This window comes from Myotis myotis, unplaced genomic scaffold (genome assembly GCF_014108235.1).
Source record: "Myotis myotis isolate mMyoMyo1 unplaced genomic scaffold, mMyoMyo1.p scaffold_m19_p_7, whole genome shotgun sequence".
Lineage (NCBI taxonomy): Eukaryota > Metazoa > Chordata > Mammalia > Chiroptera > Vespertilionidae > Myotis > Myotis myotis.
The window spans coordinates 63,030,058-63,057,785 of NW_023416379.1; the positions used below are offsets into that span (position 1 = coordinate 63,030,058).

At 38.6% G+C, this 27,728-nt stretch overlaps 1 protein-coding gene across 8 annotated transcripts in view; it reads left to right on the top strand.

Annotated features, from left to right (window-relative positions):
• Positions 1–27,728, top strand: part of COL12A1 (collagen type XII alpha 1 chain) — a 114,417-nt gene that overhangs the window by 48,425 nt on the left and 38,264 nt on the right. For all 8 annotated transcript variants that reach the window (XR_004969004.1, XR_004969003.1, XM_036318289.1 and 5 more), the window contains 23 exons: positions 616–755; positions 1,294–1,423; positions 2,961–3,103; positions 3,407–3,536; positions 5,396–5,532; positions 6,595–6,724; positions 9,549–9,688; positions 9,933–10,065; positions 10,162–10,188; positions 10,555–10,697; positions 13,011–13,140; positions 13,585–13,724; positions 14,386–14,515; positions 15,654–15,796; positions 17,107–17,236; positions 17,682–17,824; positions 19,551–19,680; positions 21,729–21,848; positions 22,916–23,062; positions 23,801–23,917; positions 24,070–24,216; positions 24,763–24,837; positions 26,462–26,601. Coding sequence is in view for 6 of the 8 variants with exons in the window: in XM_036318289.1 (XP_036174182.1) it covers positions 616–755; positions 1,294–1,423; positions 2,961–3,103; positions 3,407–3,536; positions 5,396–5,532; positions 6,595–6,724; positions 9,549–9,688; positions 9,933–10,065; positions 10,162–10,188; positions 10,555–10,697; positions 13,011–13,140; positions 13,585–13,724; positions 14,386–14,515; positions 15,654–15,796; positions 17,107–17,236; positions 17,682–17,824; positions 19,551–19,680; positions 21,729–21,848; positions 22,916–23,062; positions 23,801–23,917; positions 24,070–24,216; positions 24,763–24,837; positions 26,462–26,601 (2,945 nt within the window). In the remaining 2 variants the exon portion in view is untranslated. The remainder of the gene's footprint in view (positions 1–615; positions 756–1,293; positions 1,424–2,960; positions 3,104–3,406; positions 3,537–5,395; positions 5,533–6,594; positions 6,725–9,548; positions 9,689–9,932; positions 10,066–10,161; positions 10,189–10,554; positions 10,698–13,010; positions 13,141–13,584; positions 13,725–14,385; positions 14,516–15,653; positions 15,797–17,106; positions 17,237–17,681; positions 17,825–19,550; positions 19,681–21,728; positions 21,849–22,915; positions 23,063–23,800; positions 23,918–24,069; positions 24,217–24,762; positions 24,838–26,461; positions 26,602–27,728) is intronic.

Consider the following 27,728-nt stretch of genomic DNA (forward strand, 5'->3'; position numbering starts at 1 on the left):
CTCTCTCTTTCGAGTATGGAAGTGGTTAATTATTCTTACCACTGAACTAGGTCCTGTAGGGGAACTAAACATGAATAAGAAATCAATTCTGTTCTCACAGAGCGCAACCTATAGTTAAAGAATAAGACATGAATATAAATAATCAAAATGATAATGAGGGCAGTGAACTTGGGTGGTGCCAATAGTGATAATGACAATGCAATTGTCAGGCCCCATATCCTTTTTTATTGATTATAAATTCAGATTTGTATTGTTTATAAATTACTAAGTTTACTAGATTATAAATTGACTGCAACAAGGCTAGAGAGAAGAGAAAGTATCCAAAGGATGAGTCAGAGGTTTTGAGAGTAGGTGACTGGGAAATGTGATGCCATAAGGAAGAATGGGATCAAGTTTCAATGAGAGAAAATGAGCACAAGAACCCTCTGGTCAACCATTCAGAGATGTCTTATGGGTGATGGGCCTCTCTAATGATTTACTGTAGCCACTTAGTATGTGAAAGGATGAGTGTACAAGCTTAATTTGGAAACTAATAATGTTTCAATCTAATTTCAAATATTATCACTTTGATGTAATAATAATGAAAAAATATATGTACTTTATTTCCACTTGTAGGTGACTTGGAAGCGCCTTCTAACCTAGTTATTTCAGAGCGAACTCATCGTTCTTTTAAAGTGAGCTGGACACCTCCTTCTGACAGTGTGGATAGATATAAGGTGGAATACTACCCAGTTTCTGGAGGGAAACGTCAAGAAGTGAGTAGTCAACACCTATAGTCCACTTCTTCCTGATGTTCAGAATGGGTCCTCTTCATTAGGGCTCAGAAAAATGTTGGATGAGGAGCAAGAAGGATGTAGAGCAATGCAGAACTGAGTCAACAATGGTGCTTTCTACTTTTTGCTAGCAAACACTTCCATTCAAGTTTAATTAAAGGAAAAGAGCTTTGCTTAAATTCTTAAGGTCTCTAAGAATTGAATGATATCAATATGATTTTTAATTAAAATTTAATTAGAGGATGCTTGATTGGTTCATGAATTTATACTAGAATCATAGAGTTGGAAGGGAACATTAAAGATGATCTAGTTTCACCCACTCATTTTACAAATAAGGAAACAACAGGTGGGAGAATAAATTATATGAATTGTCCAAGATTGTAATCTGGTAATTTGCAAGAACAAAAGACAATGGTCTTACTGAAATATAATTTCTAAGCTCATTGCAATTAACTACTTTATAGTAGAAAAGAAGGAAGTGATTATAATATGTTGTTATTGTTTAAAATTTCCTCTCTAGTTTTATGTGAGCCGACTGGAAAGTAGCACAGTACTGAAAGATCTGAAGCCTGAAACTGAGTATGTTGTGAACGTGTATTCGGTAGTAGAAGATGAATATAGTGAGCCTCTGAAGGGCACAGAAAAAACCTGTAAGTCAGAATAAAAATAAAAATTTGTTCTTTTGTTTTTTAAGATAAAGAAATGACAGCCCATGTGGAATTTTCTCAGTCTTCTGAATCATTCCTTTATTCAATATCCATTCAACAAGTATTTATTGAGTGCATTCTTGCTGTAGGTGTTCAATAAATACTCAGTGGTTTTCTGCTCTTATTGGATGCTCCTGCCATCATGGGGCCCACCGGTGGAATGGGTAGTCATAGCTGTGATAACTTAGAGTGCAATGTACCTTTCATAGAGTTATTCACTTCTTAAGGAAAGCTACCATGTGGGGAGTGGGACTAAGATTAAGAAGAGGAGCTGTACAGAGATGATCTATTTTCCTTCTGTTGGCCAGATCTGCCTGCTGGCAATGAGCTCTTCTCATTGTTTTTCTGTCCTTTGCCCTCTGGCCTTTCTTTACTAGAGAAGTTCTAATGGGTTTACCTTTGAGTAGAACTTTGAGGAGAGATGGTTCTCACTCCTATTTCTGGTAGGGTGTATGAAGCCATATGAAAATATTCTTTCCTTCTTCCATTTTCTTGTCTGGGCTCCAGAGGAAAGGGAGGCCACTTGTAAGAGAAGGGAGTGGGTATCACTGTCCAAGGCAGAAACTGACTCTACCTATTATTGTTCCATTCCTTACGTCTTTCTTTCTTTTATTTCCCTCCATATTAGACCATAAGAATAGGAAATAATGTATTTCATAGTAGGCAGGATTAATTTGATAATTCTTTAAAACTTTAAACTCAATCTTTTTTTAAGCTATATGGGTATTAAGTGAAGAGGAAACTGTAAGCCTTTTACTCTGCCTCATGGGCTTGACTTCAACAACCCATAACTCCCCAAAGTTCCAGTTATTAATGTATGGTACTCTCAGTTAAAGTTTCTTTTTTAAAAAATATATTTTATTGATTTTTTACAGAGAGGAAGGGAGAGGGATAGAGAGTTAGAAACATCAATGAGAGAGAAACATCGATTCAGCTGCCTCCTGCACACTCCCCACTGGGGATGTGCCTGCAACCAAGGAACATGCCCTTGACTGGAATCGAACCTGGGACCCTTCAGTCCCCAGGCCGATGCTCTATCCACTGAGCCAAACCGGTTAGGGCTAAAGTTTTTTTTAAGAAAGGTGAAATAAAATACTATGTTGGTCACTTATGTATGAACTTCTGTGATTGAAGAAAGAAAGTAGTCAAATTGGAGATGTTCCAGAAAAAGAGATTGAAATCTTAGGAAGTTGGTATCTATTTTGGCTTCCATGTGGACTCAATAGAATGCTATTTGAAATTTAAACTTTCTTCCTCCTACAAAATAGTTGCAACACACAGTCCTGAGTACGAGGTCGCAATGAACAATGTGATTAGCGTTTTTGGATGGAGCGGAAAGGATGATATTAACTCTCATTGATTTCTCATAGCAACCCATTCTTTATTTACCATATACAAATGCCAATAACTAAGTAGGAAACAATTAAAAAATGAGTAAAATGACAGGAATTAGACTGATGTCTGTTTTACATTCCAACAGTGCCTGTCCCTGTAATCATCCTGAATATTCATGATGTTGGCCCTACCACCATGCACGTGCAGTGGCAGCCAGTGGGAGGGGCTACTGGCTACACTTTGACATACGAACCCCTCAACGCCACAGAACCGACAAAACCCAAAGAGGTGGGAGATACTGTTTCTTTTTCATTGGGCCTTCCTGAGACTTCCCAGCTTTAGAGTCCTTATTAACTGCAGTTACTTATGAACTAACTCATTTATACCTTTGCACACAAAACAGAAAAATAGAAAATAGATTTGTGGGCTGTGATACATTTTTAGAAAACATTGGCCTGAAAAAGAACATGCAGTTCAGAAAAATTAAAAGTCAAAGTTGTGTTGTAATCGATGGGCTTTAATTGGTTGTTCCCATTAAGTGGAAATGTTTGATTTGAATGTCTGATTTCCCCTGGGCATGTCCCTATGCAGAAGCGCGTTGGGCCAGCAGTGAATGATGTGCAGCTCACTGACCTCTTTCCCAACACCGAGTACATGGTCACGGTCCAGGCCGCCCTGCATGACCTCACTAGTGAACCGGTCACTGCTCGGGAAGTCACCTGTAAGACATTGCTAATTTTTCATCTTTCCTTTTGCTGTAACAATCATGTTCATTAGGCTTTTTCTTTTACCCAATGATGCTAACCACCATTTGATTATTTGTGCATAAGTTATAGGATTATTACTCATGGCAATCAAGTTTGAGAATGAAGATCAATTCTAGACTTATGGCAGCATCTTAAGTTTATTCTAGGATTTACTTTTTTTTATTTCACATTTGACATGCCCAATATTGAGATGTATCTAATAATCAGTGTTGTCTTAAAATTATTCTTAGCCAGATGTTTATCATGGCATAAAACATAAAACAATGGTACATCTTACAATTGATGTTGTAGATCCATGAAATATAGTTGGTGAGAATGGAAGGTAGGGTGAGTGTGATTTGGAGGAAGATATTCGGTTTAAGATCAAGATGTTCCAAATTTTTATTGAAGTAGAAACTATGGCACATATGAATAAGTTTCAATTATATGAATTAATCAATCACCTCAATCAAAAAATATATCGCTCATCTGTTATACTTCAATCACTGTGCTAGGGGATGCATCAATAATAATTACAAAGCAGGATAGAGCACATCGATTCTTTCATGGTTTGCACTTGTCTTGACTATCCCTTTTTGTGTTTCCTGTTTGTTTTATTACCTTTTTTTTTTTTTGAAAAGTGACAATGATTGCACTTAGGACCTTTGCTTGACCTAGCTGGGAGTTTTGTTTCATGCCTGTTGAGGTGGGCATGCTGGGATAAATGACTTGGCTTATATTTGTTGAGCCTCAGGTGACATTTCTAGGGAAATAAAGTAGGTTGGAAGGAATCTTCAAAGGGGGAAAAGAGCCTGAGACAAAAGCATGATGGGGCAGAAAAGAGAAAGAGCCCCTGCTTGGTGGGGCCATATAAATTCATGGACAAAAAAAAAATCACCTTTTCTGTGTTAGATCCTGTTTGGAGCTGGTGTTTTCATTGAAAAGTGTCTAGTGGCAGATGGAAAGAGTTGGGAGCCACCCAGGGATGAAGACATGTGTTCTGAGAAAGCTGGGAACGAAGACCCATAGTGGGCTGAAAGACAAATGTGGCCATGGATTGGCATCTAGGGCTGGACTTTGATTCTGTGTGGGGGAGGGGAGCACAGAGAAATAAAAAAGATTGAAAGGATGGGGGTGCTGAAATGGAAGTGGAGGGAGAGAGATTTAGGAAGAGAGATGTATAGAGTTTCAATAGGAGACAAAGGAAATTAGCAGCTAGAAAGAGTGAGATGTATCTGACATAACAATAGAAAACCTCATTATTAGTGATCCTCCTCCCATTCTTTTTAAGGTAAAGCTTTGTTTGACTTGGTAAAAATTTATCATTTGCATTTTCTCTTAACCATTTAGATTTCTGTGGATTTTCTTATAAGCTTATTGGATGCTTGCTTTTGACCCATCTTCATTTTTCACTCTCATAACAAGTTGTTTTTCTACTACATTCTTATGGGAGCCTGACCCTTTTGATTTTATTTTTTACCTTAATTATTTTAAATACTGCTAAAGAAACATGAGCCATAAACTTGTGGTGAATTATGATACATTATGCAAATAAGATCTTATTTAAATAGAGTAGAAGACATTAACATATACATGAGAAGTAGAGTTGTCATAAACATTTCAATTTATTCTATTTTTTAAAAAATCCTTCTTAAGAATAATTCAGCTCTACCTGGTAGAATCATAGTACTTTTATCGTCCTAACCATTTTTTTTAGTTATTTTGCTGCACACCTTTAAGTTTTCTCCAAATAACTTCTTGAAAGCTTATGTAGATTCTTTAGAGTTTCCTGTTTGAGAATCACATCTGGACCTAATTTCTCATGCACCTCCAGTGCCTTTACCTAAACCTCGAGATCTGAAACTCAGAGACGTGACCCACAGCACCATAAATGTCTCCTGGGAACCTGCACCTGGAAAAGTCCGTAAATACATTGTGCGCTACAGAACACCAGAGGAGGATGTCAAACAGGTAGGATGGCGATTAGAATGGGATTGGAATCATTTGTTTTCCTAGCAGGTTTAACAAAAGATCCTAAACAATATAGTTGATAGCATGTTTTGAATATTGTCATTTTATTAATATAGTGTTGAAAAATTGTTATATTAATAAATCACTTTTTGAATATAGATAATATATTGGACTGTCTTGCATTTATCATAATATATATATATCATAATAATCTCAAAAACATCACACCTTAGAGAGTTATATAATTTAGGTGGTATTTTATTTTCATCCAATTGCCTCATACGGTTCTCTGCATTCTATGAATTACTAAAAAATGTCAATAATGTTTCTAAAAATAAAAGCTAGCAAGGGAATATTGGGGAGTTTGTCCAATAATAGGAAGATAGGACAATTGAAAAGGACAGAGAGAAAGGATGAATATGTTGTTAGAGGAGTATCCTTTTGACAGTGAATGTTTTTGAGTAAATATGGGGTGGAGAGCTGTTTCCATGACAACCTGACTCAAAGAGGGAGCAAATTGAGGGGCTTCTCCAGTGAATGGGTTTAAAACATGTGTGTACTTAGGGTGGGGCATTAATGTTGAAATCTTTGGCATATAGAAATAGCTTCTCTGGGAACCCAGTTACTGATTGTGCTGTCATTTGGGTTCCACAAAAGCTAATTTATCCATGCGCACATATGCATTTCATATGGGCTTCAATTTCAAAAGAGGTACAATGGGTCTCACAGGGTTCTTGTGCATAGCAAATGAGATAATGCACAGGACAACGTTTCCAAAAGAAATCAGGCAGTGATACGAAGGGAAACCCTTGAAAAATGATTCAGCTGTTTGAATCCGTAGGCAGCCATCATTTACCGTGTCAGATATGGCTCTAGTACATACTTCTTTTTCCCACTTCAGAAACACAGGAACTGTCTCCAGTTTCTGGACTCATGCAAATTGAAAACATTGCTTTTTTTGGTACCACAATTCGCATGCTCTTGTACTGAGAGTTTCAGTCAATAACAGAGAGATGTCCAAACTCAACCCTTTGTAAAAATAGCTCCACTCCTCTATTATAGGTAGAGGTGGACAGATCACAGACCAACATCCCTCTCAAAGACCTCACCTCACAAACCTTGTACACAGTCAGCGTTTCTGCCGTGTATGATGAGGGGGAGTCTCCCCCAGTGGCTGCTCAAGAAAAAACCCGTGAGTGGTGATCACGCTTTATTGGGTCATTTCATTTCTTAATGCTCTTTTTTGCCAGTATTTCATAATGTTTGCATTCATGGATTGTTTTTCATTTGTTTTCTTCTCCTCTTCTACTTTTATGTCCATTTTTTAAATAATTTCTATCCTAGTTATTCTTCAGCCACTAATAGATACTTAATTCATCTTCTAGATACTTAACTGGTGTGTGTGGGGTTGGGGATGGGATAGGGGAGACAGTACATTCTTAATATAAGTTGGACATTTTGTCTGGGACAGTTTCGCTAGTTATCAAATATTTTTTGACATCTTACTGTATGTAAAGGGCCATGAGGGGTAACAAAATATAAGCATATTTGCCCTCAATAATTCATGATTTTGTTGTGGAGATAAAATTAATGAACAAGACATAGGATCATGTAAGGAAGGAGAGGTATATGGCACTCAGATGGTGTGCATTTGGATTTCAGAGGAAGGGGAGACTGCCACGGTGGGAAGGTCGGGAGATACGGAACACCCTGCCTCATCCCCCCTTCCCTGCCCCATTCTGTTGCTTCTTCGAGGGACCCTAGTTTCTCTCCTTCTCGTGGAACTTCCATAGCAGTTAATCGAATGATCATTGCCTGTCGGTCTGTTTTATTGATTCCACTTTCCCCTTGCTCCCTCCTAATGAAGGTAGAGACATATTTATTTTGTTCAACTTTGTATCTTCAGTGACTGGCACGTGCTTAGCCCATAATTTCCTAATTAAACAGCAGTTAAGAAATCAAGGTCTAGCCCAGGCGGCTTGGCTCAGTGGTTGAACGTCAACCTATGAACCAGGAGGTCACAGTTTGATTCCTGGTCAGGGCATGTGCCCAGGTTGTGGGGTCAATCCCCAGTGTGGGGCGTGCAGGGGGCAGCCGCTCAATGATTCTTTCCTATCATTGATGTTTCTCTCTCTCCCTCTCCCTTCCTCTCTAAATTCAATAAAAATGTATTTAAGAAAAAAAAAAAAAAAGGAAATTGAAGTCTAGAGCCAGCAGTGTTCCTATGAAATATAATGGGAGGCACATATGTAATTCCAAATTTTCTAGTAGCCACATTAAAAAGGTCAAAATAAATAAATAACATTACTTTTAATAATGTGAAATTATTTCAATATGTATCAGTATAATGATTATGAGTGAGCTATTTCACATTTTTATCATGTATTAATTTTATACATACAGCGCTTCTCAATTTGCATTAGCCTCATTTCAAGCTACTCAGTAGCTACTTGTGGCTCTCAGAATGGGCAGCAGAGGTCTGGAGAATTTAAATGACTTGCCTTGTCCAGTAACCTAGTGGTGGGATCAGTGCTATGGTCGGCAACTTTTACTTCCTGTACAGCAACTCCATCCCCAAAAAGAGTCTCAGAAGTTTCTCCTTCAGTGCCTAGCTGTCTGTACATGATCAGAGCACCTTGTGCAATGTCACAGCCTGCAGTATCCACCTCTGCTATTTTCTTTTTTTTTTAATTTGTATTTTATTATTTTTTTAAAAATATATTTTATTGATTTTTACAGAGAGGAAGGGAGAGGGATAGAGAGTTAGAAACATTGATGAGAGAGAAACATCGATCAGCTGCCTCCTGCACACCCCCCACTGGCGAATGTGCCCGGAACCAAGGTACATGCCCCTAACCGGAATCGAACCTGGGACCTTTCAGTCTGCAGGCCGACGCTCTATCCACTGAGCCAAACCAGTTAGGGCGTCCTCTGCTATTTTCGTATCACGTGACATCTCTTAGTAATTTCGTTTTTTTTCTTGAAATCAGTTCTTATCTGGTAAAGGTAGTGGCTGGGGACAAAAATTGATGCATATGCGTAGACTGACAGCTTTGCATAAACATAACATGTGTAGTAAAGAGAGAAGGAAATCAGGAAAAAAGGTTAGTGAAAGCAGGGAATTTAGTATATTAAACGAATACTGTCCATATATGTTTTTAATCCTTAATAGTTTCTAATAACTGGGATACCCCCAAAGTACATCCTTAACAGATCTTTTGATGGCAAATGTGCTTGTGAAAGTGGCACCACTCTCTTTATGTCAATGGGCCTTTTCATTGTAATTATTAGAAACAGAGTTTTTGTGGCTCTGGGTTTTGTGTAGTTGGCTTTGGTTACCAGGAGAGAGAGAAATAACTGACAGTGAAAGTTCAGGGCTGGTGGCAGACATTCCAAACTGCTTGTGCTGCACACTCACCAGTGTGCCTGATGCATGGAGGACTGTTTTCCTGGGATGGCAGCAGTCATCAGCACTGCAGGGGTTTCCTCTCTTTGGACAGGGGCAGTTACCGTCTGCTTCACCTTGTGTTTGAGGTTAGTGACTATAGGAAAAGCTTATGCACGGATTACTTCGATCATAACATTTCATGGACCATGAAGGTTCATGCACTCTCTCATATGATACGCCGGACTTTCTGCGTAAGTGTCCTGCAGTGTGAGAGGGCCCATGCTTTTCATTAGAGTCTCAAAAAGTTTGAGATGCAAAATGACTAGGAACCACTGATTAGGAGAGTATGACTAAATATTACCTTTTAAAAAAAATCCCCATTTTAATAGAATATAAACAATCACCTGTAAAAATAAATGATGAGTCACCCGTTATACAGTGCTTCCAGTTTTCAGAGTTCTCTTTGTATTTTTCTTTCAAATGAACTGAATTGGGGAGATACTCTCTTCTAAACAATGTTTTCAGTCAATTTTTCCATGTCCATTAAAATAAAACAAGGCAGGCTCATTACATTAAATTAAATTTTGTAGATCATATTAAAAATTAGTCCTGCCTTTTCTCATGACAGACAAGGTGCCAGCCCCAACAAACCTACAGATTACGGACGTAACCACAGAGAGCTTCAGAGGAACTTGGGATCATGCGGCTTCAGATGTCTCTCTCTACAGAGTAACCTGGGCACCTTTTGGAAGCTCAGATAAGATGGAGGTAGTGCTAACTCTTTTTTTCTTTTTTTAAAAGTGCCCCATTTAATGATAGGAAATCTTGTTTTAAATAGGTATTACCTATGTTGCTGGAAAAGCATCCTTTCCTACTAGTGATATTTGAACTCATGGCATGAAATCAAAGCAGGAACATCTGGCTAAATAATGTCAACAAACTGCCACTGAGTGTATGATATATATGGTGACTTAATTTGTATGGGTTTGTTTTTTCTTCCTCTTTCCCTAAGACCATCTTAAATGGAGATGAGAATACTTTGGTTTTTGAAAACCTGAACCCAAACACTCTCTATGAAGTTTCTGTGACTGCCATCTATCCTGATGAGTCAGAAAGCGATGGGTTGACTGGTAGTGAGCGCACAAGTAGGTGTTCAGCTTTCAGACATTGTTATTTTAAAATAAATTTTTAGAAAGAGCTATAGCTATATTACTAATATTTTTCAAAATTTCTTTTTTTAGTGCGTGTGAAACCCGCACCAACTCAAGGTAAGAATTTAGTTTGCTGAATTGTATGAATGACCAAATGATGAAGGAAAGAAGGAAGGAACGGAGGGAGGAGGGAAGGGAGGAAGGAAGGGAAGAAGGAAGGAAGGAAGGAAAGAAGGAAGGAAAAGCACCATTAAATCTATTGCAAACAGGCTTTTTGCTTTTAAATTGCAAGGCATTGATCGGGACCTATTTTAAACAGGACTTTCTAGAAAAACTTTGCTAAGGAGTTAGTTAGGATTCAATGACCAATTAGCTTTATACCTAGTGATTTTACAGCTCTATTGATTTCCTAGGGAACAATGCATATTTTGGGGGGATGCATTGTTCTGCGTGCTTACTATGTTTCTCAACAACTTTTTTCAGCTCCAAAAAGTGGTCCACGAAACCTTCAGGTGTACAATGCGACCTCTAACAGCTTGACTGTTAAGTGGGATCCTGCTAGTGGCCGCGTGCAGAAATACAGAATCACTTACCGCCCTCCCATAGGTGAAGGCAGTGAACAAACGGTAATTTGTTTTATAAAAAACTCTTAGTTGGACAAATTCTTTCCTCTTCAAACTCCTTTCACCCACAATATTTAGTTAGTCACACTTATTATTTTGAGAGATGTAAGATTTGCTGTATTAGATGGAAATATTCGCTCCATGATGGAGACGCAGCGGGCATTCTCATGGGAGACGAGAACTGCTTTTCACAGTAGCCTCACAGCATCAGACATGTGCCTCAATGCATCCACATTTCCCTTAAGAACTACTCAGGTTGTGTTATTCATGAAGATATCTAGATTTTTGATTCTATTTGATTTTTCAATCCATATCGCTCTGTCTTAACCCAGTGCTAAAAGTTCCCTAAACTTCCATTTTTGTTTCTGCATGCCATAATATAAATCTTAGATCTGGTGTTTCCAGATCTAATTCATACTATTTGTCATCTTTATATTTATATAAGTGGACTTTCCTAAGAAAAATGGTAGGACTAGAAACTCAGCCTCTCTTCCTAGTCTTCCCTTATTTAACAGAGTCCTTGTCCATTCCCTTGCTGATTTCAGTCGTCTCTCTTTGAACTTTCTACAGCTTTGTTTTTATGAGCCGTGTGACTAGAATTACACGTTATCCTAGCTCACAAAGCACCGTGATTGTTATACAGATGGGGTGATGCTTTTAGTGAGGTCCAGTATTTTGTTGACTTTGGGGGGGGGGTGCTATAATGTTTCCTCACGTAGCTTTAGAGAGAGACAGATGAGTCATTAACCCTTAATCATCTGACTTGCTGAGCTCCAGCCAGTGGGCCATACCTCCTACCAGTTTAGAGGGGTCTGCAGAGGTAGATGCTGGCAGGGGTGAAAGGTCTCTGGTAGTCTATAGTAGTAAGTGGGTTTAGCTGAACCAGAAATCCTTCCCTCCCCTTTGTGACTTTTGAGTTGGTCTTTTGAGGTTTCCATAGAATTTGACTTAAGTGGTTTGATACATTTGGATTAAAATATGTCTATTTGAGTAAACTAAATACCAACTGTATTCATATAGCTTTTATAAGAAGTAAGATACATTTGATGGATTGATATTTTAATATCAGAAACATAACTTACTTTGTCTGTGCCAGGCCAGATTTAGGTAAAACTGCATAGCAGGATGAACTTGACCTTAACATTTCTCTTAGCTGATGATCCCCTAAGGTTTGTTATTATTAGGGATCTTCTCACTTCAATGATAGTTCATGAACTAAGGAAAGTAACAAATCACTGATGCTAGAATTATCTTGCAGAGTTGGATGGAAGAAGTAGGCAGGCTCCCTTCTGCTTAGTCATAGGCTAGTTCTATTAAGTGGATGCCTCCAGATTTGCTAAGTATCAAAGGCTTGCTATGACATCAACACTTTCTTCTCATCACTTCAAATATTAAATTTATTAAAATTAGCCACTGTAGTTCAATTTGCTTCTGTTAGGACGACGACAGTGATTCACTGAGGCTTCCTCTGTGAACTTGGAAGGAACGTGGAAGGACGAGTGCAGCATAGGAAACATCTGGACAGTGCTAGCACATCCAGCCACCCACATGTGCACTCACGGCGGGCAGCCTGCCATCTTCGTGTGATTTTCATTAGTGTGGCACAGACATCTGAATTCGGTAAACTGCTAGCAAATCATACAAATTTTCTTTCAACAAGATAGCTAGATGGCCTTAAGCAATGATTAAAACACGAGCTCTGATTGAAGGAAGTCAAAAAAGCATCATATTGCGTGGAGATGACTGGGAATGGCTGCCTGAGTGTGTCCTGGCAAAGGGGCCTGCCACGTGGTTCACACAGCCAACGCTCTGAGAGTGGCCCTGTTTGGGGGGAAACACCAAAAGCTTCAGATCTTTTGCTGAATCATTTTAATGTGTTTCTAAAGCAAATAAAAAACATCTGTAAAAAAGGTAAAGATAACACTGAATGGTGCTGAGCCTCTAATAGTGTGCAAGTCCTTGCGATCTCCAAGTTCCTTTGTAGTTCACTGATGATTAATGCCTTTGTGGGGAGAGACCTGTGAAATGTGTTTTGGATGCAGTTTTCAGTGCTGGTGATGAGCAAGTTGAAATATCTTTTTGAGTTGCCGGTGTGAGGCTTAGGGTCCTTTATGTGGTTTGATGTGTGTAGTGTATATTTAGAGTGAAACCATAAAATATATCCTAAACCATAAGATATCGCCTAAACCTTCACTGTTGTATGTGTTTCCAGATCTTGGCAAGGGTCTCGAACAGCTCCCTTGTAGAAAGAGCTTTTTCTAACAGATTAGTGAGATGGAGAGAACAAGGTTAACATGTATTCCTGTTTTACTCAAGACCACAATAGGGGGAAGACAGAACAGTGTGCTCCTGCAGAAACTGAAGCCTGACACTCCTTACGAGATCACTGTGACCTCCCTGTATTCTGATGGTGAAGGAGGTCACATGACGGGAACAGGCAAGACCAGTAAGTGAACTCAGACTCCTGTAGCTTCTTTAATAATTGCAATTGGAATGAAATCACATCTTTATCCAGAAACACTGAGGTGACACAGAGTTTTGCTAATCTCTGAAATGCATTAGAAATAATATTGATTTAATAATAATATTGAAAATGCATTAAAAACAATATTGATTTAATATCCTTGCTTGGAGTTAACTCTCTGTTTGCGGAGAAAGTCACTTACTATTTTCTAGGATTAAAAAAAATATCTTGTGGTGAGATGAGACATGTGTACCAGGTTATTGCAGACATTCTTTCATTTATTCATTGCTTCAACAGATATTGGTGGGGTGCCTACTATGGGGTGCCTGCTATGTTCTAGGGCTCCTGGGAGATACCATTGAACCTGTGTTTCCTGTGTGCGTGGCTGTTAGGATCATACAGTGACGTGATTTCTGTGCATTCCAGAACCTCTGAACACTGTGCGGAACCTGAGAGTGTATGACCCCTCTACCAGTTCCTTGAATGTTCGCTGGGACCACGCAGATGGAAATCCTCGTCAGTACAAGCTCTTCTATGCACCAACAGGGGGTGGCCCAGAGGAGCTGGTAATTACTTCCTATAGTGAAAAATGTGCGGGTTTAAACTGTAGCTGAATGAGTGGAGCTAAAGGAGTTAACAGACTTGTTTTAGCATCCATGAAGTTTACATTCATTTAATAGAACTTGACAGCGTAGGATGGGGCCTTAGTGCCTGAGTGATAAGGAGATTGTGGGGAGTTGGGGCTGGGGGAAGCAATCATTCCAGAAGGGGGAGCTGAGGGTGAGTGTAGGGGTCTACAGAAGCTTTCTTTTTTTATTTTATTTTATTTTTTTAAATACATTTTTATTGATTTCAGAGAGGAAGAGAGAGGGAGAGAGAGATAGGAACATCAATGATGAGAGAGAATCATTGATCGGCTGCCTCCTGCCTACCCCGCAATGGGGATCGAGCCTGCAACCCAGGCATGTGCCCTTGGCCAGAATCGAACCTAGGACCTTTCAGTCCACAGACCGACGCTCTATCCACTGAGCAAAACTGGCCAGGGCTACAAAAGCTTTCATAACCTCATGTAATAGTTTATAGGAGGGCATTATATTCCAATATTACAGAGCTTGCTTCTTGACTTGGTCTTGAGTTAGGATTTTGAGTATTCTATTATTTGAAGCTATTATTTTTTTTACAAGTTTTTTTTAAATCAAGTGCTTTATGTTTTATTACAATCTTTAGGTACCAATCCCTGGGAATACCAATTATGCCATTCTTAGGAATCTGCAGCCAGATACCCCGTACACTATCACAGTAGTTCCCTCTTACACTGAAGGTGATGGAGGGCGCACCTCAGACACTGCAAGGACATGTAAGTAAAAAGGCAGAAAAATCTAGCCTTTTCATGATAAATTTTGCTTTTCTTTATAAAGGCCATATAGACCCATTAGAAAAAATTTGGAAAATTCAGAATAATAAAATAAGAACATAAAAATTACCCATAATTCACCTCCCAAACATCAACTGTTACTATTTTAGTATATGAAATAGAAAATTTACAATGGCATCTGTCATCTGAGATAATAATTTCAAGATTTATAAATGTATATACAATAATTAGCATGCCACTTTGTTCATTCTTTTCCACTGACAAAAAAAAAATCATTGAACTTTGCTCTGTGCTTTATAAATCTGTGTGAAGCCATGTTTTGTAATTGGCTGTATAGTGTGAATTATTGAAATCTGTTCATGACATTGCTTGATTGCACATTTCTCTGGTTTGCTGAAGAAGTGCCTTTTGGCATTAAAAATATGTGTGCTTTCCTTTGCCATTAACTTGAAAATCAGTGTATAGTGATTTTACTGTTTGTTTGTTTTTTGTAGTATTGCATACAGGTTTTTGAAAGTACTTATAAATATTTCTTTGAGGAATATACTTTAAAAATATACTTTCTGATACCTGAAATGAAGCAAGTATGGATGGCTTCTTTTGATAAAAGATTAGCAGTCTAGAAAGATGATGCTATTGACTTGATTACAGTTTGGGGTTAATATGTGGATCTAGTTTATGTTTTTTAAGTCCCTATTGGGGCAGATAATTGATCTTCTTTCTCCCTCCTTTTGCCTTTAGTTTTAATCATAGAAGACATTCATAGAGTTGGAAACACTATGAAACTCCTCCTCTCTGTCTCTCCATTGCCTGTGTTGGAAAACTGAAGCTTCTTTTCCAGTTTTGTGTTCCTTATCCCTTTATGGCCAGCCCAGTATTACTACAATTATTAGCTTGTTTGTATTGGCAACAACTTTGCTTCCATATAGATAAAGGCCATATTGGCTCACATTGGCAGATTTGGATTTGGAGAGAGTTTAAATCGGCTTTTGTATAGATAATTAGGAGTTCAAGGATAGTATTTTGCCCTTTTACAGAGTGTAAGTTCTGGAGAAGTGATAACAAAAACTCCACATGTATAAACAGACTTAAGAATATGCCTTGGCTTTTCCTTCCTCAGTGGTGAGGGGATTGCCGAGAAACGTCCAAGTGTACAATCCCACGCCCAACAACCTGGACGTGCGCTGGGACCCTGCCCCTGGGCCTGTGCAGCAGTATCGCATTGTGTACACTCCTGTGGATGGCACCAGACCCTCGGAATCTGTAAGTGACTTTGTCTTCTTAGAGCGCAGCCAGTGAATTTTGTAGATTCCACTGCGCCTCCTGCCATGGCTGCTGGCCCAGGACAATAGGCTAGTTGTTGGAGTGGCACTGAGTCTCAGGGAAACTTCGTTTCCTGATGAATGTAGGCTCATGTCTGTGTCATGTTGAGTAGCCTATGAGAGTGCAAACCACAAACATGCCAGGGTATAATGGTTAAATGATTGCTTTTGATGAATTAAGGCAGGTGTGTTCATTATAAAGTTAGTTAGCAAAAGTGAATTTTGGGGAAAATGCAAATTAGTAATATGAGTTAAAAACCCCAGTAATAAACTGCAAATTATTGCTAAACCTTGTCAATATGGGCTTTTGTTGTAAAGTACAAATGTTTTATGAAACTTAGAGTATTTCTTTACTGGCTCATACAAATTGCTCAGTCTCTCCTCAATTCATAGCACTGTGTAGTTTTGCAAGTAGATTGATAATTTAGAAATCAAAATTACTAATTTGAACAAGGAAAATATCAGAACACGTAAGAAAAAGTAAATTTATAAACTAATTTTACTATAAGTCTTTATAAAAAGAAACAATAATGAAAAACAATGATGAACAATACATGTGTTTTGTAAGATAATTGACCTGCATGTTTCTGTGTATGATAGGATATATTCACACAATGTTGTCCTTATCCATTGTATAGAGTTGCTCTCTAGTTTAATACAAAATTTCTCCCCCACCAGCGTAGAAATCTCTTATGAATGTCTAACAACAGGAGGAATGTTCTTTGGGTTACACTCAGCCCTGGATATTATTTATATTTGATAATCTTTACAATAAACGTAAATGCAAGATGACTGAAGTTACTGAAATCAAGTGCGAACTAACTTTGGAGAGGAAAGTTTTTAAAAAAACATATTTTATTGATTTTTTACAGAGAGGAAGGGAGAGGGATAGAGAGTTAGAAACATCAATGAGAGAGAAACATCGATCAGCTGCCTCCTGCACACTCCCCACTGGGGATTTGCCCGCAACCAAGGAACATGCCCTTGACCAGAATCGAATCTGGGACCCTTCAGTCTGCAGGCTGCTGCTCTATCCACTGAGCCAAACCGGTTAGGGTGGAGAGGAAAGTTTTGAGGATAAATTGCATCTAATGGTGTGGGTTGGGCAGATCTCATGAAGAAGCACTGTAGTTGGCTTCTGACGTGTCTGGGCTCAGCCTTTTATGATCAAAGTTATTATGCTGACTAATACAATACTTGATAAGCATATGGGTTGTCATCAGGCAGAATTTGGCACTTCCTCCCCTCCAGATTGTGGTGCCGGGAAATACCCGTACGGTGCACCTGGATCGGCTGATTCCGGACACACCCTATTCCGTGAACGTGGTGGCTCTCTACTCGGATGGAGAGGGGAACCCCAGCCCTGCCCAGGGCCGAACTCGTGAGGCAGAAATCCTTTCTTCACCCCATTCCCTTGTCACTCAGTTGGTAGGGCTTCTCTGACTGAGTGAGGTGTGTGGTACTTAGCAAACATGAGGACTTGGCCTCTATATTTCACTTAACAGGAAGTGGTTATAGTGGTTAAAATCATCCCTTTCTTTCCCAGTCTGTGCATTTAGGCTCAAGCCCAGTTTTATGTCACTGGATGTTCAGCATGCAACTGTAGCTCTGAAATGCAGCACTTTCTAGGTTTATGTTTTCACGTTAAAACCATAGAAGATGTGTGTTTTAGCATAGGGAGTGAACACCCTAGTGAAATGGTGAAACACCTGAGAATCACTTCCTTAATCTGGCCAGGGGAAAATTCTTTCCTCCCCCTCCTCTCCTTCCCATGTCTGTCAGGCTCACAGGCAGGCACATAACTCTATTGTGTTTTATTTGTTTAGTACCTCGGAGTGGACCAAGAAATCTGAGAGTCTTTGGGGAGACAACCAATAGCCTCTCTGTGGCCTGGGATCATGCTGACGGGCCAGTTCAGCAATACAGGATCATTTATTCTCCCACCGTCGGCGATCCAATTGATGAATACGTGAGTCTGACTCTCATTAACTTGAGCATTTTGTAATCTGACCAGGTTGGAGTGTGAGCTTCAGCTTTCTTCTTTAGGACGGTGCTAGGGTTAGAGTTGAGTCCTTGACCTCTGTGTGTCAGTTACATTCTCTATGACTTTCTCTGACATGAGATTGGGATCACCTGAATGTGCCCAGTATGGCCTTCCATAGTACAGAGAATCTATGTCTTTGGGCTCAATTTTTATTCTAAATATAGATGGGAAAAAACTGTCTTATCTTAGGAAATGCATATTTCTAACCACCTACCTATACCATAGGAATTAATTCTGGTGAAACATGGTACCAATTATTCTGAGCTAACTAAATTAATGGTCAAATGCTGTGACTATTCCAATCTCACCTTTTCTTTAAATCTAATTTCTTTACAAGGTCTTTCTTAAATATTCAGGCAAATTGATCTGCCTTGCCTCTAAATTTAACATTTTTCAGTACCCTTTTGTTTTGGAATATACATACTCTAATATCAGCTTCAAACTTTTTGAGTGTCATGTTTTATCTCTCCAGAACCAGAGTCAAGTTTCTGGTAGCATAGCCCTTATTATGCATGTCCATTTGTTATGGATGGAGAAGTCAGCACTTGCTTTAAAATTCAGTGATAGCTTAGTGGAAAATTACACATAGTGCTGATTATAAAGCAGTTTTGTCTGTGGTTTGCAACCATTTTGCTACATACATTCTATTTGATCATTCTCCTTCCATTATTCCTACGTTATAAAATATTTCATCTACTTGAACTTGATATATTAAGCTTTAATTTAAGTCCCACCCCATTTTTATTAATCTGAAACACATGTAATTGCCATTTAGTGTTTCTGATCAAAATGAGATGAGCCGGATTGCCACACTTGGTTTGCCAAAGCAAAGGCGCCCATGCCTTAGTGTTTGTTCAGTCTTCCCAGGTACAACTAAGCAATTTCCCTTCAGTTTCTGAAAACTGTAAAAATGTAATTTCTTTCCCCAATTTACCATTTGCAAGCAAGGAACTCTACTCTGGGAATCACTGGCATAAGTGATTCACACTATTTATGGAAGCAAAGCTTAGGGGGAGAGAGAGAGAGAGAGAGAGAGAGAGAGAGAGAGAGAGAGAGAGAGAGAGAGAGAGAGAGAGAGAGAGATCTAGTTGATTCGTTTCCTCTTCATGGAGGAAGTTAGATGTATTTTCAATTTCTTCTTTTTCATCTTTTTCACATCATTAGTATCAGCCAAACTGATACTCTTGAGAGCAGCAACCCTCACCAATGTATTTCCAGTGGCCGGGCCCATGCCTGGCTCACAGTGGGTACTTGGTACACATTTGTTGAAGGAGTACACAGAAATGCAACATGTACCAATGAGAGGTGAAGGAGAAAAACAAACCTCTGGGCACTGCAGTACTCAGTAATGTGTACGGAGGTGTTGTACGCATTATTGCTTTTTATCCTCACAATTTCCTTCAGAGGTGCTAAGTCATAAAGCTGGTAAATGGCTGATCTGGGATTTGAACCCAGATGTGTTTACTCTAAAGCCATTCTCCCATGCCACACACAGGCAGTGTGGATGATCTGCCTTGCCATGAGCTATTGGGTAACAAAAAGAAAATATGAAGAAAACAGTACTGTTTATGGGAATCTATAAAACAATGTTGTCTTTTGATCTGAGAGTCCTCTAGCTGATAATAAACTTGCAATTTAACTTCCTCTATAGACCACCGTCCCAGGAAGAAGGAACAATGTAATACTGCAGCCCCTGCAATCTGATACTCCATATAAAATTACTGTTATTCCTATTTATGAAGATGGAGATGGTAGCCATCTAACAGGAAATGGAAGAACTGGTAAGTGTCTTAGACCTTTTACAATCTTTAAATGTTGCCTTTACCAGTGCCTCTCAAATACTACATTGGTATTGCATTAACTTTATATTAGGCATTGTATTTTGTCAAATTGATATGAGAACAGAACTTGTATTTTAACTGTTTAAAGGTCCACTTAAAGAAGAAAAAGGAGAAAAAATCTCCATATTTTGCTTTGCTTGAGATAGTTTTACTTCTCCTTTGGAAAACCATTTCTCTGAGTATTGTTTTAGTTTGTGTGGTGTCAGCTAAGCCTGTAGCTGCTACGTCAATTTAGTATTAGCAAAAAATCACTCCACCATGATAGAATCTTAAGTCATAAATAATCGAGATGTTTAGCATTTACCTCTCTCTTTACAAATGTAGCTTTTCTACAAAAATATTTTTTCTATTGTAACAAGTACTTTACAAAGAATTACCAGTGCTGAGGCCCGCTCCCCCTTTCTCGCCTACACTGGTGGCAGTTGCTTGGGGCTTAGAGCAAAGGTTCTCCAGTTTGGTTGCTCATTGGAATCACCTGAGGAGCTTTAACAACTGCTTTGCCTGGGGGCCAGCCCCAGAGTTGCTGATGTAACTGGGATGAGGTGTGCATATGCTGCTGATACTCCGATGTGCACTCAAGGCTGAGAGCCACGGCTTCAGCATAAAGACATGCTGGGCTATAGATCTGTTACTGATAAGTATTGGCATTCCTTTTTTTTTTTTTTTTTTTTACTTTGTTCAGCATGATTTCAGGATCCTTACTATGCTCAGTTGCCCAAACTCCTTTTGTGCTTAAATGACTTTGGCAACGCTATAGAATTTGAAAGACCTACCATTGCAAGCTCTTAAGAGAAAAGCCAGACTAGAGTGGTTTCAGCTCAGTCTCCCAAGACCAGGAATTTATATATTTATTGACACCTATTGTCTATAGGACTGAGTCAAAGGAGACTCAGTTTAGTGATTTGAATTTAAAATCAAGATGATTTAATTTAACAACTTCCCATTTTTAAAACTTCCCCTTAGGTTTTAGAATATATTTTGATATTTTTCAGGGGAAATGGCACATTTCAGAATTTTGTGCTTATCAAAATATATTAAAAAAATCTTTCCTAGATATTGAATTTTCCAGGAAGGCTCAAAGCCATTTCTAGTTGTTCTTCTGGAAAAGTTTTTCAAGATGAATTCCTTATTTGTGTAATTCGATGAATAATAACTCAGCATCTACTTCACATGCTGCCTAACTGCATTGATTTTTAGCACGTGGAGCTGGAGGCAGTGCCTGTGATAGTTTGAGGGTTTACTCTTCAGTGGTCGGCAAACTGTTCGCGAGCCGCAGTTTGCCGACCACTGCTCTAGGTTATGTTCCTGGAGAGTAGAGTGGTGCTGCGAAAGAACCCATCTTTGTCATGAGCTAGCTTTATGGTCTTGGGAAAATCATGTCTTTTTTTAAAAATATATTTCTTTATTGATTTCAGAGAGGAAGGGAGAAGGAGAGAGAGATAGAAACATCAATGATGAGAGAGAATCATTGACCGGCTGCCTCCTATACACCCCCAACTAGGGATCGAGCCCACAACCCAGGCATGTGCCCTTGGCCAGAATTGAACCTGGCACCCTTCAGTCCACAGGCTGACGCTCTATCCACTGAGCCAAGCCGGGTAGGGCTGGGCAAATCATATCTTATTATGTGATTAGGTGGTTGGACTAGATAGTGTCTAAATTGCTTGTTGGCTCTAATAATCTGTACTCTCTAACGACCTAAAAGTGGTATGAGATTTCCTATTTTCTGTCATTCTGCATCATATAACAGCTCTGGAAATCACCAGTTCCCAAGTCCATTTGAGTTGCAGTTTGAATTTGAAAAACCCCTAAGCTTTCTGTTGAACATTCTAATATCTTTTGTTTTCTAAATAAGGAATTTATGGGATATCATTAAATTTCTTGCATGGGATTTTACTATTAATACTTATAATCTATGCTCATCAAGTTCTTTGCTCTCCCTGTATGTCAATAAAAGGTCAGTAACGTGTGCCAATATTTGTTTGCAGTGGGACTACTTCCACCTCAGAACATACACATCTCTGATGAATGGTATACAAGATTCAGGGTATCTTGGGATCCTTCGCCCTCTCCGGTTCTTGGATATAAAATTGTGTATAAGCCAGTGGGTAAGAAAGCACCTTTGTCATCATATAAATGCACTGGAGAGTTATTTGGGTATGAGGGTATTCTTTGTTCCATTCCCTATGGTTAGATTCTACTGACAATTCAGTTATCATATCAGTCTTTGATCAGAGGTGTTTCTGGAAATAGCATTTTAAGCCAATGATTTCTAGTATCATTGTTACTATGGGTGTAGATGAGATTTTCATGACTAAAAATTTTATCTGGTCCATCAAATTGCACATATTGAAAATGTTTGTGTTCAGACATCCCATGTGCTATTATGATTATGAAATAATGCATATTTAATCAATACAAACTTCTGTATTTTCCCCACGATGCCAAGGTTTCATTCCTTTTGGGGCATATGTATTTTAGTTTAATTTATGACAGGCTTGCTTTCAATTTCCCATTGATCCTGGATAAAACCTTTATTAAATTATTTGCTGTATTTCTGTTTTATCTACATGCTTAGAACAGTGGAAGAAAATACTCTTTATACTAAATTTGCTAGGGAATCTTCCATGTACTAGGAATGGCATGAGCTAGAAAATTTTCCTAGAAAAACATAGAGAAGGAAAGAGAAAGGGAAGGTGAGCTTGTGTAAGTAACGGAGAGAGAACTGAAAGGAGGAAGAGATGTTCGTAACTGGAATGAGGTCCAAGATGGATGTTCTTAAATCATCTCTACAGTACATTAAAGAGGTTAATTTAGCAGCTACTATGGGCAAAGCACAGTGCTGGCAAAGGAGGCTCTGAGAAGGGGTTTGTGATTCTAAGGTAGCTGTTTGTGTGACTGATTAACTCATTAAAGGAACAGTGATGACATACCTGCTGCATTCCAGGTACTGTGCTATGCTTTGACAATCAGAGGGTAAGAATCCAGTCTCTGCCTGCGGTTTTGTATTCACCATATAATGTGGCTTGTGCTACAGTGAACAAGAGCATAAGGGGCTTTGGAATTAATGCTGTTGATACTATCATTTGAGTATAAGTTAAGGCATTTTGATTTTAAGAAAAATTTGAGATTAGTGATAACGTATATCTATGTATTTTCGTGATTGTTATTAAAGGTTCCAATGAGCCCATGGAAGTCTTTGTTGGAGAAGTGACCTCATACACGTTACACAATCTCAATCCCAGCACCATTTATGATGTAAATGTTTATGCTCAGTATGATTCTGGACTTAGTGTTCCCCTGACGGACCAAGGCACTACATGTGAGTCATGTGTCTTTGCATGGTTGTGAGAAAAAGTATAGTACAAATTATCAGGTCAGCCTGTTTTAATATTATTTCTTCTTAACATATGCATGTTTCCTCAGAGATAAGTAGGTGATCTTTTATGCCCAGCTAAACAAATCTATAAGTAATATAATTCAATATACAAATATCAGTGTATGATGAGATATGTTTATTTCACAGAAATATTATATTTTGAATTTTGAAAGATTAAAAATTATGATTTCATTTCATCATGAATGATCTGTAGAATTAGAGTTGGGGTGCAAGGAATTTTTTTGTAGTTTTTCTTGACATTTGATGTTAAAACATCTATTACCTAAATGCATTGGTTTAATTGAAAGTTTTCCCAGAAATGCCATGATTATTGATTCAGCCCAGATAGAATTTGTTATCACCAAGTGCTTTAATAATCACTTAAGGACTTGGCAGATTGTCTTTTGGAAAAATTTCTTATTTTCCATGAGATGTCTTTGACATTTGTAGTGTTGAGAGGGCCTATGGGATATTTCTTTTCCCTCGAAAATCAGTGATGGAACGGGAGACCTGTTTTGGCTGCTCCACATTTTCATGTATGTTTCTTATATGGAAACAGCAAGATTTCAGACATTCTTTTTTAGCCAAGTGGAAATTCTAAAATTTTGTTATGATTAAAAGTATGCTTTCCTGCCTTTGTTTAAAAAGTAAATCTATCATCTTTCTTTCTTTATTTTGCAGTGTATTTAAATGTGACAGATCTGACCCCTTACCAGGTCGGGTGGGACACATTCTGTGTTAGATGGTCACCTCACCGGGCAGCCACCTCCTACAGGCTAAAGCTAAACCCTGCAGATGGTACGTGTGCAGAACAAGAAAAGAACTGGAGCTCATAGCAACATTTTAAAATTCAGTAAAGGAGATGCCAGTTTGTTTACAAAAATATGTATAATATGCCTTTAAATGCAATTGAGGATGACACTGGCGTTTTCCTTTGTTGTCATGACCAGGAACGAGAGGACAGGAAATTACAGTGCGTGGATCAGAAACCAGTCACTGCTTCACTGGCCTTACACCAGATACTGACTACGGCGTCACTGTTTTCGTGCAGACACCAAACCTCGAGGGTCCTGGTGTCTCTGTCAGAGAACACACCAGTAAGTGTCTGAGTGACCTGGAATGCCTGTCAGGCTTCAGAATGGAATGCTCTGGGGGCGGGAGACTTACGACCCCTGAACAGGCACTTCTCTGTATGGGCAGCAGTGATGATGTAATGACGGCAGATTCTTGAAGGTGGAGTCTGTGGCTGGTTCAGGACCTTTACCTGGAGAAAATCCATGTTGCCTCTGTCACAGAGTTGGTGGTATTTTTAAGGAAAGGGCTAGAGGAGGGCCAGTGGACAGTGGGAGGTTGATGGTCGTCTATTATTATTGACCTCTACTCATTTGACCCTGTCTGAAGGCCTTACATTCACCCTTTGAATCTTGGCTTAGTGTTTTGTAGCTATAGTCAATGTTGAATGACTATCATTGACACCAAATTTGGATAGAATACAATTTGGATACAATAGAATTCCCAGTGTGTCCATGCCAATGAGACTTGATTTTGTCACCAAGGATTTAAATCGCTCTTAAAATTTACCTTCTGTGTTATGGAAAGTGCACATATTGTGCTTCTCTAATTATTATTTTTTTAAATTCTAGCCGTAAAACCAACAGAAGCCCCTACCGAGCCACCCACACCTCCTCCCCCTCCCACAATTCCACCTGCTCGAGATGGTAAGTCCAGTTGATTTGGAAATGTAATAAGTAAGAAGGGATTTGTTGCCTTCTTACGAATGTAGCCTGCATATCATTTACAATTGATAGAGAACATTTTTGATTTATGATTCTTGTTGAAGAGTTTTTAGGTTAAAAGAAAAGATTGCCAGCGATTTGTTCTTCCCCTCCAGGAGCATTTTGGTGTGAATGCAATCAGTCCTAAACTACCTCAGCTCTTCATTTGGAACTTGCTTTCCTTCATTTTGCAGATTAATGTCTCATGATACCTTACATAGTTCACGGTCACCTGGTGGGCCTTTGTTTCCATGGGCTGCTGGCATCAGTAGGATCCATGAATCTTTTTGGCTTTACCTGCAAGCTAACTCCTGAGCCTTTGGGTTTGGAAGTCCTGGTTTCTGATCTGAGAAGTGCCCTGGATTACACAAAGCTAAAAAATTTCTGTTCACTAAAGTCTGAGGCGTAATGGTCACTTGAGAACACTAAAGCTGGTCTCTCAAGTAATTTGGGGCAGTTCTCTGTGCTTTATCAAATTAAGTTTAAACTAATTAACTACTGGTTTATTCCCCCTCCTCCCACATTCTGTTTTCTGAGTTAAACTGAAAGCATGTCAGATTTTAAAAGTATTTTTCTTTTATCTTAGAAGGCTCTGTCACAACTTCTTTAAACCTATTAAATAAGATAAAAGTTAAAAGTGTATTATTATAGGGTAAAACAATAATGGGTTTCTTGAAATTTAGGTTGTTGAAAGAAATTCAGTAAATAATCTAGGCTTGTTGCATTCTTTTAATACTTTATTTTTTTTAGAGCAGTTCTATGTTCATAGCAAAATTGAGCAGAAAGTACATAATGTTCCCATTTATACCCTGTACCCTCACACGCACAGCCTCCCCCAGCATCACCCTCCTGCACCAAAGTGGCACATTTGTTACCGTCCATGAGCCTATATTGACACACCATTATCACCCAAAATCCATAGGTTATATTTGGGTCCACTCTTGGTGTTGTACAATCTACATGTTACATTTTTATAGAATAAAATGTTGTTAAATTTTTATTTTCAGATTTTTTTTTTTTAGTCTTCAAGTTTGAAGATTCAATGAAAGATATTTATTTTATTCCGTCCCTTCCTTCCCTCCATATAATCATAGTGGCCCAATTTAAAATTAAAAGACACCTTATTTGCACCAAATCTTTGATAAGTATATACAAAATTTCTAATCTTGTTAAATTCTGGACATTGTTGCTTTTCATTTCCTTTCCTCCTCATTTATTGCCTGAGGCTACTTGAAGAGTTCCATGAGGAAAGAGCATATATTTGCACAATGGATCTAAATAGATGGAGTAATTCCAGAGCAGAAACTGAGGGCCAGTTAGATAGTGCCTCTCACACTTTATTGTGAGTAGGAACCATCTGGGCATCTTGTTGCTGATTCTGACTGAGGAACTCTGGGGTAGGGCCCAGGATTCTGCATTTCGAAGAAGCTTCCCAGGCCATGCTATTGCCACCGAACCATACTTTGAGTAGCAAGGTGATAGGCTGCATTTCTCAGTTGTGTAATTTCACTTGAATGAAAGAATTCGTGAGATTTGGAGCTTCCTTTTTCTAATTTTATTTCCCCAGTATGCAAAGGGGCCAAGGCAGATATTGTATTCTTGACTGATGCCTCCTGGAGTATCGGGGATGACAATTTTAACAAAGTTGTAAAGTTCATCTTCAATACTGTGGGAGCCTTTGATGAAATCAATCCTGGTGGAATTCAGGTGGGTGTCTTTTCATGGTGGCTATTCACTTGTAATGTCTTGCTATGTCCTTCAGCCTTCTCTTTTTAAGTAGAAAGACTTTTCACTACAAATTATGTTTTGACTTTTGTCATTTTATATTTTCATTACACATGCATTTTTGGGAAGGAGTTGGGTATAAATGGTAAATAAACAGAAAAATAAATATTCCTTTAGGTATTCTCTTTGGCTAGATGATAATCCTATTGAATAATTTAGGGGGTTCTAACTTCCTGCTTAAAACTCTTACAATGAAACACTTCCATGAAAGGTCAGCCGATGCTCTGGAAATTAAATGCATTGTGATTATCACCCTCTGTTAAGCCAGCGGAGTCAGTGAGGAATAGTGACTGGAGTGGGTGTGTGGAGCCCTGCTACCCCCTCGGTCATGGTGTCGCAGATACCACCTTGATCAGAAGAATGGTCATTATTGACTCAGAGGGTATTTCATTTTTGTTTTCCTAAAATAGCTACAAATTATATTGCTGTGAAATTACTTCAAAAGTATTTGTTTTACTAGAGTTGGAACTTAGAAAAGCTTATCTTTCCATAAGAGGCTTTGAAGAATAATTCAGCATATAGCCATAACTTACCTGTAAATTGGAGAATCTCCTTCACTACTCTCAATAAACCAATGAACTGAACACTTAAGTCCAGTGGCTCTAAACTATGTTTTGGTGAGCCCTTCTTCCCAGGTCCCTCTGAGAATCTGAATAAAGCTGTTATTAGTTATTTCTTGGATTCTGTAAACTTGAAGACCCACTTCAAATTCCCCCCTTTCTGGAGTGGCTTTCTTGATGGCTTTAGGCATTCCGTGCTCCTGAAGGATATTGTCTGGGTTACTATATAGCAAGTATCACTTTATATGGTCATTATTGTGTGTGACTCTCTTCTATCTAACTCATTGACTCCTTAAGGCAAGGGACTATATTGTGTCATTCTTCCGAATCTTTTTCTTTCTCTCCCCATTCCTGCTGATGAATTTTTTTCTTTATTTTGGCAGCTTGTACTTTTTCATGTGGCATCTTAGAGACATTATGAAAATAAGAGATTTTGACATAAACCACAAATAATTTCATAAGCAAATCATGTCTTCTTTTATGGAAGAG